A 16,004-nucleotide genomic window follows, 5' to 3' on the forward strand; every position below is an offset into this window, starting at 1 on the left:
ACTTTTGATGTTCAATCCTTAAATATTTTAATTAATTAATCCGGAATATTAATAAATTTTAAAATCAAAAACAACACCAAACTGCTTCGGAATATATATATATATATATATATATATACGTTTTTTATTTTAATAGATTTTGATTCTTGACCTTCAAAATAACTGACGAAATGAGGTTTCTATAGTATTGCTTAGCCTTTTTAATCCGTTTATTTTTACGCACTTTCCTTTCTCTAGATGTAATGTTTTCGCAAGAATCTAAACATTTAAGATTAAGTGTAAAATATCGTTACCCAAGCAAAACTTCATGTAAAAAAGTAACTTACAATTACTAATTATTAAATAAATGAGAAATTTCATTAAATAAATTCGATGCAAATTAGAAATTTTATTAAATAAATTTGAAATTAAATTAAAAATTAATTTCTGTTTTGCATTTTTATATCATGTAGCTTTGCGTAATCTTAAATTTAAATCATAAAATTTTAAATGAAAAAATCGCAAAGTTTTCGAATATTTTTTTTAAAATTATCCCTTTAATGATAGGTCACAATTTTAATTTGTTTTTCCCCGGGAAATATTGTACGGGTTTATGTCAAGTTTTTTGTTTTGAAATTTATAGCAACATAACACAGCTATTGTTAAATTGAAATTTTTAAAAAATAGCAAATACTTATTGAAATTAATTTTTGCTCAAAATTATCTTTGTGTAACTAAAGTCTTAGAATTTCAATTTTTTTCCAGGTTTTTAATAAATTTTAATGCTTTTTTCTGAATACAGAAAAGTTTGTAAAGTGATGCTTATAAATTTTAATAAAAATACTAAAAAAGCGAAATATTTATACCCATATATTTAGACAAAAAAAACTTTTCAGTTTATTGAGTAGCTTTTTTTTTTATTAATTTTTTTTCAATAGTGATGAGAGAGGAAATAACCATTATTTTGCCGGGGAACAATTTCTCTGATCACGACTTTCTTTTCGAACCACGCCTACATTACTGCCGGTATCTGTACAGCACTTTTAAGAGTACCTTGAAAATCTAATGCAGCTCGTCTAAGATAACATATACCCGTTTATGTCAAAAATTGCTTGCGAGAAAATGTTTGCGATACAACAATTTGAAAAAAAAATCTGTCATGACTAATCTAACTACAGCACTTTCGAATTTATAATAATTACGAAATGAAGATCCAAAAAAAGAAGAAAAAAAAGAAATGCGTAAGGAAAACGGAAAAAAGTTCACTGCTTATCAACACAATATCAAATAAATACGAATTTGAGATAATGTTAAGATTATCCCTTGTAAGATTAGGGTTCTAACAATGCATTTTCAATTTTTTATATTTACAAGATTAGAAGAACAGAAAAAAATTGGCAATAACAAATATTTTTTAACATGAGAAATTTAAAACGGATTCTCTTTTTTTTTGCTTAAATTTTAATTTAAAAAGACTTTTTCGCATTAAAATTTATTAACACATGTCATTTTATCCAAGATTCCTTATTTTCAGACCTTATTTACTCAGTCCCTTATGAAAAGAGGATATCGTTTTTCTTTTTATTGAACATCATGTTTTCAATCTTTTATAAATTGGTTCATAATATTCTTAATAATTAATCAGTCTGTTATACGCTATTAAAATATGAAAATTTTGATAAAATTGTTAATTGGAAAAAACTTATATTGTCTTAGTATATAAATTTTGCAATAGGTATTGCTTAAGTATTAAAATTAACTATACTTTATAATAACAGAAAAAATAATTTAATAACGGGGAACGGGCGTAACAGGGAAAATTATTTTGTGGTTCATGAGTCTGTGCTTCATTAGTCTGTTCTACTTGTTATGGCTCCTTTGATTATATATGTAATATAAATTTTATTTCGAAAAAAAGTAAATCTTTTAAAAAACCTTAAAACTTTTACAAAATATGGATTAAAAATTTATAAATCAGTGATTAAAAACATTCTTATTATCGATGTAAATGAAATTTAGAAAATTACAAAAGGAGATAGTTACATTTATTACCTTTACATCACTTCAGTTGCAGTTTTATACAGAATATAGGCGTCTGATAAAATAGCACCATGCAGTATAACTTAAAGTTTTTTGAATAGCAGTTTTCAAGATCAAGTCAGAAAGCATTGCTGCCTTACTCCTTCGACAATGTCAAATCTTCATTGTAATTGTCATTACTTATTATTTTTAATCTTTTTATTAAATAATGGTCAAAAAGATTGAAAAATATGTGAATTTTACATCAATTTCAAGTAAATTATTTTTAATGACATCATGGGAAGAAAATCAATCGACTTATTGTTGATAAATAAAAATGGAAAATCAGACTTTCGGAAATGTTCTAACTGTTCTGATATTTCGTTCATTGAAATTTTAAAACTATCTTACTATTCAATTTTTTTGCCGTTATAAACTAAACTAATAAAAAGAAATATTGATATTTTTTTCTATGGAATTATCGATGTATAAACGAGTTTTATAATTGTGTGCTCATAAAAATTTCCAAGGCCGGGCGAAATACACAAAAAGTGAAAGTAACATTTAAGGGGCTCGATTTTTGACCTCTTGGCAAAACTACTAAGACTTGATTTCTTTTTTCTTAACTTAGCCATTTACATCTTTTTACAGACTAGGTGTGACAAAAAAAAAGTGAAAAAAAATGTGTGAATTTTCAGAAAAAATGTGTAGTGTCTGATTCTGTAATTTAATAAATAGTCAGCACTTATTAATTCGTATAGTTGAAGCTTACTGTTTGAAGCATTTAGATTGCAACTTAGTTTAAAAATCTGGCCGTTAGAAAAAATGTTATTATTGGTGATATTTTCTTATCACTACGAAATACATACTAACACATAACAATTACAGTGAAATATAATTATTTCGCTTAAAAGTCAATATGTCTTATCTACATATATCTTAAGGTATAAGCAATCTAGAATTTCATTATTTCAAGCTGAACTGTTTTTTTAATAACCATTTATGTTCAAAAATTAAAGAAAAAATATATAATAGAAAAAAATATAATATTCCACTTATAACGATTATTGGTATATTTTTAACACTTTTACATAAATTTCAATTTAAAGTCCTTAGATGTCTTGAAAATGATAAAGGTTATTTTAAGTGTTCTCTAGTGTTTGAAATATATAATAAATACTTACTCGACGTTCATCATTGGAAAAGTTACTGTTTTCCAAAAGTCATAACCATATTCGCATGTAACTCTGAAGTGTTCATCAATATCTTCCTCAATTACAGGATTATATTGAACAGTTAAAGTGTTCACTAAATACTGGGCTCGAACGTGTCTACCCTATACAAATAAGTAAATATATGATAATAAGTAAATATATAATAATAAGTAAATATATAATGATAAGTAAATATATAGTAATAACTAAATATATAATAATAAGTAAATATATATAAAATAAATATTTATACGTGACGCAAATGAATGTGACACGAATGAATGCATCATAAAACTGAACTAGTGAAGTTATATAAAGTTAGATATTGGTAAAGTTGTGTGGCAAGGACAGTTCTGAAACCATATTTCTGGTTTGTAAAAACCAAATATACGGTAATTAAACTATTTAATTTTGTAATTATTACGTTCATATAGCAACGGTTTACCAGAAATTTTGGTTTTCAAATTTACAGTTCTTATTTCCACTCATTTAGTAAAATATACAAAACCGAAAAGCGTCCCTTCTCCTTATTCGAGGCTCATTTCTTGGCCATTTTTTATGCCCACTGTATCTCAGCTGTCCTGATATAACCAGACCTCTTGCCTCACTAAAAGCAAAGTATCAGAGCCCATTTCGAAATTTTTTCATTGTGTTGTACTGATCCAGTCAATAAAATGCTTTTAAATCAACTCAACTACATTTCCCCCCGGATATCTGGAAGCTGAAAGTAGATATATGGAATATATAATATGATGATACCTATAATTTACACTACATTAGGTTCTGAAATTAAATTATTTTTTGCCATTGTATTAAGATTTAAAAAATTTTGATATTCGAGCAACCATATATTTAAGGCCTTTTCTTTTCTTAAATCTGTAAGTTATGCTTAGTTGGATAAAACGGTTTAGGTCCCAACCCTTTTCACTTTTATTAAATTTTCTTCAAATCCATAAAATAGATACTAGAAATTCAATTTCCAACAAATGACAAATTGATAGTTTTAAATTTTTCATTTTAGAAAATTTTCATACTTTAAACTTAGCTATAAATATACTGTATATTGCTTTTAGAAGTAAAATTACCTCGCTTGATGGATCTGACACATCCTGTTGGCCAAGAGTGCCACAACGATTCAGTCGGATGATAAACTCGTATTGATTTCTGCCAGAACCATTAACATAACTACAAGAAGAATCTTGAGCATATCCAGAGCTGTAAATTAATCCATCAAATGTTCCATTGAACCGAACTGTCACTTTCATGTAACTATCAAAGCAATCAGCTTTTACATCTGTGAAGAAAAAAAATTATAAATTAATTATAGATTTTTATATAATTTTAATATGAAGATCAAAAGGGAAGAACAGTTTATGTCCATTTTTTACTAAAATGACGATTGGATCACTATCTGTTGCCTTTTGAGGATTACCAAGTTTTGACAAATCAAGAATTTGAAAAATCGGTTATGCCTGAGAATTAAAGATGAGTCGTGTTTGGGAAAAACGGTTCCTGTCCACGCGTAGATAAGAAGAACTAAGAAAATGCACAGTAAAAATTTTTAGATAACCTTAACACCAAAAAATGGTGGCAACAGTACACCAACATCTTTTACAATGTAGTTACTAGTTTCTCGCATGCGCGAGTAATTTCTCTGAATTGCTTAAAGTGAAAGTCGAAGCACTAGGAATTGCCACCCATTGTGAATGCTGGAACAAGATTCACTTGATTTATGAAGACACCTATCAAAGACGCAGTTTATCTCTAATAGGTGGAACGAAACTGTCAAATTGTCTCAGTCTCAATGATTAACTTCTTTATGGATGCTTAAAAATTGTTCTTTTGTAACTGGAATGTGATTACCGTTAAGGGATAATATGTTTAGTAATGATCAATTAATGATTCTGATGATGACTGACGGTCAATTTTGGAGCTCCTTGCTGTTTATCGCTTATAGATTACTTATCAATTATGTTAGGGTGAAGTGAATGGTTGGATGTATTTCACAGTAGATGATCAATTAAAGTCATTCCAAGATAGAGATGAAAAAGCGAAAATTTGACTAAAATCCACATTGTAATGAAATTCATGCTAGATACGGGTGATCATTGTTCGGAAATCGCTGTTTAGAAGGTTCACCATATAGTAAATTCTATGGAAGATGTTCAGTTCAGTAAAAATATTATCATTTTTGAGGATATGCTGTTGTTTAGAGGAGACCATTAAAGTAGATTTGACTATATTATGAAAATTGAATGCGATAAATTTTTTTATGTAAGCATTTCACTTTTTAAACCTATAAAATGTTTAAAAAAAAGTGGGTACAACACAAATCAAATTTCTAATAGGTGAAGATATTTTAACTGTTGAATATATTTAAACTCTAAGTGAGAAAATTGTTAGAACTGAATTGATTAAACTGCATTAAACAATTGTGTTCAATTAACTTTTTTTTCTTTTTTTTTTTTTTGCAAGCATTACATTTTTGAAGCCTATAAAAAGGGAAAAAAAATAGAAATATAATTGTGAGGACGTCTCATAACTCGAGTAAGACTTCTAATAAGTGAGAATATTCCAATATTTAAACATATTTTAATTTAAGAAATACACGTTTTTAATGTTTTATTATTTTTTTACGAAACTAAAATAACTTTACAGTGTTAATTAAAAAACTGAGAAAGCCAGGTAAAATTATCAATTTCTAAACCAGGAATTGGTCTTTATATAAAATTTGAACAGGTCTTTAAAAGATTAGCATGCATTGTTCAAGACTAAGAATGCTAAAAGAGTTGGCAGTTGATGAAATATTAAATATAAAGGGTGTAACAAAAATAACAACTCATTTCATGGAATAAGTAAACGAACATTTTTTTTCTGTTTTACAACTTTTCTGTGATTTTCTGACCGAACGAGGCACCTCCAGATTTTACTCACACTCTATGCGATTATTTTAAACAAATCAATGCATAGAGCAAGGTAGTATGACGAGATACTTTAGTTATGCGTACCTAGATTCACTACTTTCATGCCTTGGGATATTTTTTATTTTAAAATCCCTTGTGTGCTTAGTCAAGTTAATATCTTCTAAAATACTCAAGGGATGGATCATTGCTTCTTTTGTAAAATCGGATACCAGTTTCGTGTCTGTGTTGAACGTTGCGACTCCATAGTTATATTAAGGGATGCCATGTCTAACTACAATATGAACTGTAGTAGACCTGTGATTGTGTTTGTGGAAATAAAGTTCCTTTTCCTTAAAAAAGTAGTTGTTTTTTAAACACCCAGTATAAAGTTGTTGGCATACAGACATCCATTAGAAACAAACAGGCATTCATTACATTTTCGAAGAGAAAAAAAGGTTATGAGTCAAACGGGATAAAGTTCATCCTAGGTTTTGAATGATCACTTTTTTCAAAAATTGTAACTGATATTTTTCGCTGTTTAAAGATTAAAAGCAATCCTACTTTTTTTAAAAAGAGATACTATAGTTTGAAAATCAATTATTATAAGGTTATCACTTATTATAAAGCATAAAACTTAACAGTTTTATTAAAAAAATCATATTAAGGATAGTTATTTCTCAGGAACTATTTGCAGGATTTATATTACATATTTTGGATTTAGACATTTAAAACTACGTAGTTAAACATAACACAAACAAATGTGTACATAAAAATTAAAAGTATAAATCACACACACATATTTTTTTTATTAAATTGAATAATATTAAATAATTATAAACAAAAACTTTCCTTGAAATTATTTTTGGTTAGAGAGTTTTAAGAATTTAAATAATTTGTTTTCCTGCTTTAGAATCCCTTTCATTGAATTATGACGAGGCACGTAAAAATTAAAAAACTATATTAATTAGCTTTATAATTTTTGATCTCTTAGCTATAGAATATTAAATAAAATAATAAATATACATTAAAAATAATTTTTACGTGGAATTATCCTTGTCTAAACAACTATTATAATTGCATGTAAAAAAATTTCAATTCACTTAAAAATTTCTAGAAATGTGGCAAAATACGCAAAAAGTGAAATTAGTATTGAGAGATCCAAACTTTCGAAAACTCTCTTGCCTTTACTTATGAGATCAAATTTTCTAGATTACAACTCCTCCCCATGTTTTGAAGGTTGAAATTCCGAATCCCTCCCCAAACAAAAAATAAGAATATGATTTTTCAGAGAAAGTATGTTTTTGTGTATGATTTCATAACTTAAAGTAGCGCCTAGACTAACTAATTAACCTGTTTGAGACCACACCCTCGAACCATTAAGGGGTCCTAGCATGTGAAAATCCGAATATTAGATCAAAAGTTATTTGGAGTGTCCACCTTTTTTGCGCACAATACATGAACTTAAAAAAAGTACTTTTTGTAACTGATTTTAGAACTTCAGTTATTATTCTATCATTTTAGGAGAAGCACCAGCTTATTTTGTATCATATCGTAATCTTAAAGCTATCATTTAAGTGGAATAGTCGTAGCTGTTCAGCCGGCCGAAGACTCCCCGTGTTGTAAATGGTGACTGATGCACGTTAAATCTGTCGAGTCTCAAAGTCATCCATGTTCCCATAACAAATCAATACCTCTGGGGTAATAATTCAGGTAATAATTCTGGCACCAATAATTCAGGTCAAAATTACGATCTGTGGATGAATGAATGGATGCATGAATGGATCCACCCTACAAACGGGTGTGACGTATGAGGGTGGCAGAAGTCGAATTCTTGGCCATAGATGGCACCACTGGAAAACAAGGACAATCGCACCCCCTCTGCCTTAATTACATACGTCAACAACAACAACAGTCATAGCGGTTTTCTAAAAAAGGCCTTTTTCTTAAGTAAATTTATGATTCCGTTGACAAATAAAAACATGATGATTTATTTTCCCTTCATTCTGTATATTTAAGCTAAACTTAAAATATATTTAGTTAACGAAATAAATTATTTTTAATTAACGAGTGTGTTTTTAATAATATAATCCTTCTCTTAGAATACATCTATAAAGTACGGACTCTTTCGATTTTTATTCAATTTAATAAAGTTAAGCAGAATGTACATTATTCATGTAGCTTTTGCTGCATGTAGCTTTTTTTTAATATGAAATTAAAAGAGTCCATAAATAGTATAAATTATTTTAAAAGCCGGGTTTACCATTTTATAATCATAATGTAAAACTATAATTTTAAAAAAAATATCCCGTTTGAAACGAAAATTCCGTTAGTTATCCTCATGTTGTTAATTAGCAAGTAAATCGGGGGGAAACTAAATAAGTTACCGAATTTAGTAGAAAGAAAAACTTTGGTTTTAGGAAAACCCCATTTAAAGTCTGAAAATGCTATTTTCATCGTTTAAGTTACTTGAAAAATGTTCTCGAATATTTTTATCCTGCTAAATATAATAAAATAAAATATTTTTTTTAAAACATAAAAAGTTTCAAATAGTTTCCACCCTAACATAGATTTTTATGTTCGATACTATTGGGACATCTTTATAATTAGCTAACTGTTTTTAACATTTTTAGCTTATTTCAAATTTTTCTTTCTTGTGTTTGAACATCGTTATCTAACTAACCATTTTTATACTTGTTTCGTATGACCAACATTATTCAATTCTATTTCAACTTATACACGTTTAACTATAAATTTCAAAAAAGCAAAAGTTTTTCTGTAAATGAACTTAAAAAGCTCCACCACGATTAAGGCGTTTTTCTTTTTTTCTTCTCTTTAATGAAAATTAAAAAAATCAAAAAAGTAGCCGTTCCTAAACATTATCACACGAGCAAATATCCTTAGTTTTTGCTTTCTCGTTACAACGAATTTCAACTAAATGAAATTTTATTTAATATTTTTTGAGTACTTTAGAAATAATTTTAAATGCATGAACGAGGAATTAAGGATTCTCATACTTACATTCAACTTTTGTTAAATTTCCATAATGTGTTACCAGTCCTGGTGAGAATAATTCCTCTGTATTATTATCAACCTCATCATTGCCCTGAAGTGGTTCCTTTAAAACATTATTTGGACTAGAAACATTTTGATGATTTATTGCAATTTCAGTTTTGTTTGGCACAAGCGAAACTGTATTATCAACAAAGTTTGGTCGGCTTGTAACTGTTGTATCGTTCTTTTCTGACAAATTAGTCGGTTCTTTATGATCTACATCATCTACTATAGTAAAATCATAATCTGCTCTAGAAATTTCACTATCATAGCTTAAGTCACTATTTGGGGCTAAACCACTTTTGTGAAGAAAACTGGCTTCATTCCATGAGGTGGATGGAGATTTAGAATAATCAGGTCTGTAGGGTTTTCCAAAACTTATCTGAGAATAGCTAGGGCGATTATAAGTTGGTCTGTATGGTCTTGAAGTCGGTGATTCTGTACTCACAAATGTCCTATTTTTGTATGATGGTCTTGAATACGTATAACTGGGCTTAAATGACAATAGGTGAAAATCTGGATCTGGTCTCGCTGGTCTTGTAAACTCAGCATCTTGTCTAATTACTGGTGTACGGTAATCAGGAGTAGGTCTGTAATACGGATATTGATGCAAAGGTGTGTCTGGTCTGTAAGGCCTAACAAGGTCGAGCTCAAGACGATCTGTATAACCAGGATCTGGTCGTGCTGGTCTTAATCTTCCTTCTGTCTGCGTACTTTGTAATTTTACAATTCTTTTAGGGTTTCTGTTTACTTCAATAGAATATATAGATTCCAATTCAGATGTAGAAAAATTTTCTTCATTTGAAGAGTCTGAAAGACTTTTTTTAAAGTTATTTGAAGCACGGGTCTCTGCAGATCCAGAGTAAAATGCATCTTTAACCATATCATCATCATGTCTATCAGTATTATAATTGCCTGTAGAGATTTTGATAGAATCTGATGATGGATGTGCAGATAAAACAGGTTCCTTGTTATATGCTTCTGATCCTTCAAAATCTACTGAAAATCTTTTGTTATTTTCAAGAGAAGTAAATGGCTCATTTTGTGACAGGATCTCTAAATCTGTTTCATTACCTTCCCTTTCATGTAAATCAAAATTCTGTTCTGTTGCTTCCTTTGATACATCTAAGTCATGACTATTATTATCAGTTTGTTCTGCATTATAAAACGCATTTTTGGTTGTAGCATTTGTGGTAGATTGTAAGTGAGCATTTGAGATGAAATCTGTCGTTGTAAATGTACTCGTATTAGTTATTACATTAGTTTCAGTGGAATTGACTACTTCCGTTGTCAAGTTTTTGAGGTTTTCCTGTTCTTCATTATGAGTCACTTTGGTTGAATTCTCATAGTCTTCTACACTAAAATATCGAAGTGTATTGGGTTCAATTACTGTAAAATTTTCTCCGTCTTTTTTAGATATACCAGAATTCAATGTCGTTCCAGTTTTAGCTTCTAATTCGAAAACGGTACGAGTTGTAACGATGGGTTCTTCAGAAAGAGTAGAGTTTCCATAAATCCCTTGCTGTAAATAAAAATTGTAAAATTATACAATTGCACTAAAAAAATCTGTCGAGCCAAAGCCGCAGATTAAATCTAATAATCACTTTAAAAAACGTTTTAGAAGTGATAAATTTCTGATTCTGTTTCAAATGGGTAATTTTATAAAAAAACTTAAAATTGTAATTTTTGATGTTATTGTATAATGCTAGAATTTTATTTTTCTTTATTTTTAAAACTTTTCTGTTAATAGTAATTTTTTAGAAATCATTTGAACATGTTAAATTAAAGGAATAAAAGTGAAAAGTGAAAGTGAAGTAAAATGGGATAAATAATGACTTAATTTTTATAATTGGTGGTGTAAAATTTTTTAAACTATTAAGGAAGTAGCTATAATTTATTCACAGTTTTGTTCAATTTCAATGGAAACTTAAAGGCAGTTAAAATAAACCATATTTCCAATGAAATAAAATCAGATGTTAAAGTAAAAACCTCTGATTTTCTTCTGATTCAAATTGGCACAATAAAGTTTGCGACAAATTTGAGTAAGACATTATGCTAGATTAAACATATTTCTTTATAAGCAAGCATATTAATGGTGATTCATAGAGTGCATTTGTATATTTTCAATATTAAAACTAAATTTTTCTCTCCAGAAAATAAAAAGTAAGAATATATTAATTATTGATATTACACATCAAATTAAATGCATTATATTAAATAGCAAACAAATTAAAGAATTAATTTATAAATATTAAAATTTGATTATACGTTATTAAAATAGTAATTTTTTCTCAAAGCGCTTTAAATTTCCTTGCTTGGAAGCTAACTGTGATTCTAAAACATTTCACTAAATTATTACGAAATAGTTTTCGAAAACAACTTAGAAATTTTTTTATTTTTTCTATAGCAGCGCATCTGTTTTCAATAAAACGGAGCCACAAGTGTTACTTGATTAAAAATTTCAGAAATATGCAAATTGGAAATGGGCTCTTAAAAGTAGGCTCCCATTTTCTAGACTTATCAGACGTGAATAAAAAGAAAAAGTGATTTGAAATCTGAATGGTAAAGTTGTTAAGCGAAAATGGAAAAACAAAGGTGAGAAATAAAACTTGAAAAACCAAAGTAGTTGAGAGAAAAAAAAAGATGTAAAGCAAAACTAGAAAAACCACAGTAACCGAGAAAGACAAATCAGGGTAAAATGCATTTCCACGTGCTATGGAGTATGGAGAGGTGGTTAGGAACTAATGTTGTTAATAAGAAAATCAGCATTCATATGAATAAAGAAAGATTCTAGGACACCAAGATGATCTGTTGCGATATATGCTGAGCTAATAAGTGGTTGCGTGCTATTTCAAGGGTAAAAAGGAATGAAATTTGTACTTACTTGTGTTTTACGTTCTTAGCTGTGCACTGTCAATTAAGTATAATCTTTGAGTTTTAATTTTACTTACCTTGTTAATATATTCCAAGTCTTAAAAACGTGTGATAAAAACTTAGAAATATGGAGGTAATAAATACAGTATAATTCTCGAATGGAATGAATAGAATAAATTAAAAATAATTGCATAATCATTGATACTTAATTTAAAAGTTTACTATTTTCAGAAACTATTTTATTTTCTATTTTTTGCTTCATTTGATTTTATAAAAAATATTTACGAAGAAAATATTTTAAAATTTAAAAACATGCAATTATGAGGATTCTAATTTTACTGAACATATATTTCCTTTTAAATAATAAATTTACCAAGGAAAGTGGGATTTAAACTATCACTTTCACTCAGAATTCCTTTGCACAAATGAAAACTCCAAATTTACTACATTTTTGACAATAATCACTGAAACAATCTTAAAAGTGCAATATTCATATACTGATTAACTTGGCTGAAAATTTTAATTTGTGATTATAAGATTTGTAAACATTTCAGCTAGTTATTTTCATCTTATTTTCAAGAACATTTTTGTTTTAGTTTTAAAAAAAAATTCATTATATTAGTCTAGAATTAAGTAAATTACGACAGTGAAACGAAAGCTCAAAACTCACTAAAAGAGTATTGTGATGTATCATTAAAAAAAGAGTTTAAATGCCAAATATATGACTATTTATAAGTATTGTGCATATAAACAGCCTTAATTAGCCTAATATGTATAATATATAACATGATTAAAATGTTTATATTTACAAAAAGAAGCAACAAGCATGTCCAAAGGATCCAATATTCCATATTTGGCCTTGAGTTTATAATGATCTAAAATGGAAAAAAAATTCTCAGTAAATTTTAAGAATCTATTTTAATAAAACGTGTGAAACAGAAATTACATTTGTATTATAATATCATTAGCGCTTCCAAGTCCGATTGGAGGAGACAGAATGGAAGAACAATTTTCCAGGACTTAAGTACTTTGATTGGAAAGAATTGCTCGACTGCTTAGTTTAAAACTTAATGTGAACAAAAATATAACTCGAATGATAAAATGAATAATATGGTAATTATTTAGAGTATAACTAAGTACAAAATTTATTTGATACATTAATTATCCCCACGGATAAAAAAATATGGTTAAAATCACTAGAATATGAAATTTGCGTGCGTCTGACTCTTTTGGATCACGAAAAAGCTCGACAATTTTTCCCGAAGCACTTAGATAATGATTTTGGTAAAAACAACGATGAAATATGGTTTTCTAATCTGTGATAAAATTTGATAAATGTGGTAAAATTATGGGAATTTCCTTATGACACCTTACAATCCATAAAAACCATTCATATGATTAAATTTACTTTTCAGTTTCGTATTTTTTATTAAATTTGTAGTAATAAGAATGGAAATGAAAAAATTTCTAAATAAATGGGAGGATATTTTCTTACTTAATAACTAAGAGCTTTTTTTTTCTTACATAAATGTGGGTAACAGTGATTGATGAGATCGGGGAGTGATTTTCGTTTTTGCGTTACGCGTTCGTTCATTTGATAATTTCTCATCGAGTTATTTGTAGTTATTTACACATAATTTGTATAGGCTATTACTTATAAGTCCAAAAGTTCAAGTTTACGTCCAATTCTTTACGGCAGGTAAAATTTTGAAAATCTCACCCACATTCACACCAAAGAATAAAAGACTAACAAAATCAAATTAAGTTTAGGTATTAAGCTAAATATACTTCTTTTTATAAATCAGTCGCAATCCCAAAAATGTTTAAACATAACATCACAAGAAAAAAATGGCTCCATAAAGGGTTAAATTAAGTGCCAAAATTTATTTAAATATAAAATGTAGTTTTAAAATAAAATACCTTTAATTTTAATCGTACGTAAAAAACCACAGGCGCGGAAAAATTACCAAATTAATTAACCATATACTTTCGTTTTATTACAATAATTATGTTTTTTTTAAATCAGAAATGTCAGTGCTATACAGTACGGTAATTTTGCACGATTTTTTCTTCCGTGTTGAATTCAGTAAAAAGTTTAATAAAATAACAGTCAAAAGTTTGCTCTTAGAAAAAATCCATCGAACATTTCAACAACTGATTCGGCAGCTCTACATATCATTAGTAGAAAGGAAACTAGACATTTTTACAAGCAGAAAGATGCTATTAAATATAGCTTGCATCAGTTGCTTCTAATTTAGCGCAAAATAATAAGCTCTGTTTCACTTGAGTAAAAGTAAAAATCAGCAAACTTTTAACATAATAACCTTTCTTGTTATTTTTACACTTTCTTAATCCCACGAGGGCACCGGAATAAGCCCCGACAATGTTTACAGATTAAAGAATTAGGTACTAATTATTTTTGTAAAAACTTCTATAATTAAAACAAGAACTACCGAAGTTGCGTTGACTACACTTAAGGTTTTGTCCCTTTTCGAAACTTATTTCTGTTATGTAACTATTTTAGGGAGTCTGTAGCTTTTTTTTCTCGGATATTTCTTAGTAACTGCACTGATTAGAGTCAAAAATACCAGAATATAATAAAATTTACTGCGGTTTTGGCTCTATAGGAACACCAAAAAGGATGGTAATATTTACCGAAGCACTTTGTTAATGATTTTGGTAAAATTAACATTAAAATATTGTTTTATGTGTGTTGAAACTTGGTAAATTTTTCAAAATTTGGTAATTTTATCATGACACCTTAAAGCATGGCATAAAAACCATTTATTCGGTTAAATTTACTTTTTAATTTTTGTATTTTTTTCTAAATGTGAGGTAATAGGAGCTATAATTTCGAAAACTAGAATTTCTGGCAAATCGTTACCATATGATTGGTTTAAATACCGTATATTTTGGTTTCCTTACTAGAATTGTCGTTTTTTTTAATCAGAAATGTATACCAGTAATTTTACTAGAATTTTTCTCTCCATGTGCTTTAACTAAAATTATATTTTTATCAGATAATATTGAGTTGTGATAAATTAATTCTGAAAAATAATGTATTTTTTTACTCAATTATTCAACAAATAAAACTAAGCTACGTTTTATTATAAAAATTTACCTAATTTTAGTTTTTATTTCAAGTTTAACAAAGAACTTTTCTGTTTTTTTAATAAACAAAAATGTGTCAAAAAATTAAAAATATGTTTTAAAAATAAATTAATTTTTCTTATTAAATATTATCAATTGTTCAGCAATAATTTTATTTGACTTTTGCGTGATGAATTTCGCTTTACAAAACTGGTAACGCCTTCAACTGAAATCCCGAATGAGCAGTTTTAATTCAATATTATAAATCATAATAAATGCATGAACCAATTTCCTCATAAATTGAAACATATAATATGTTTAAATGAATTTTAATCTAGCACATATAGTAAATTATATATTATTCAAAATATTCAGAAACATAATATTAGCACTTCATAAATGCTGTTATATATCTCTTTCTGAATTTATATGATAACGCTTAAGAGTTAAGTTAATTAAATAGTGTAACATCATATGAAATAGAGCTTTTGAGCATATTCAGAGCCATAGTTTAAGCATATTACGCTCTATGATTATAAAATTTACAATGTTTGTAAATAATTAATTGATAATTGTCTCGGTTGTCTTTATTAATAGTGAGTAAATTCAAATACGCTAATTCCTAAACACGCCAAATTGAAAGAAAAAAAAACATTAATTTGTTCAACTTTCGCTATAAAAATTATTAATTTTTCGCTATTTTTCAATGTGCTTTTATGTTTAAAACACATTGAAAAACATTGAAACAATAAATTTAGTTGCATTTGCTGTATTTGTCTCGTTTAAGTAGCAAGAATTTAAGTGTTTGCTTTCTTCTCCAATTTTTTTTCAAATTGTTTTTCTTTCAACTTTTTCTCATCTACGAAGAAGCCAC

General features: G+C 27.8%; 1 protein-coding gene across 1 annotated transcript in view; it reads right to left on the bottom strand.

Moving 5' to 3' along the window:
• The window catches only part of LOC107442360 (uncharacterized), a 65,557-nt gene that overhangs the window by 24,979 nt on the left and 24,574 nt on the right, over window positions 1-16,004 (bottom strand). Inside the window, exons 2-5 of the mRNA XM_016055910.3 lie at window positions 12,850-12,915; window positions 9,134-10,688; window positions 4,298-4,506; window positions 3,183-3,334 (exon numbers count right to left, since the gene is read on the bottom strand). Of these exons, the coding sequence (XP_015911396.2) occupies window positions 3,183-3,334; window positions 4,298-4,506; window positions 9,134-10,688; window positions 12,850-12,891 (1,958 nt within the window). The 5' untranslated portion in view covers window positions 12,892-12,915. The remainder of the gene's footprint in view (window positions 1-3,182; window positions 3,335-4,297; window positions 4,507-9,133; window positions 10,689-12,849; window positions 12,916-16,004) is intronic.

The sequence above is a fragment of the Parasteatoda tepidariorum genome, chromosome X1, assembly GCF_043381705.1.
Source record: "Parasteatoda tepidariorum isolate YZ-2023 chromosome X1, CAS_Ptep_4.0, whole genome shotgun sequence".
Taxonomy (NCBI): domain Eukaryota; kingdom Metazoa; phylum Arthropoda; class Arachnida; order Araneae; family Theridiidae; genus Parasteatoda; species Parasteatoda tepidariorum.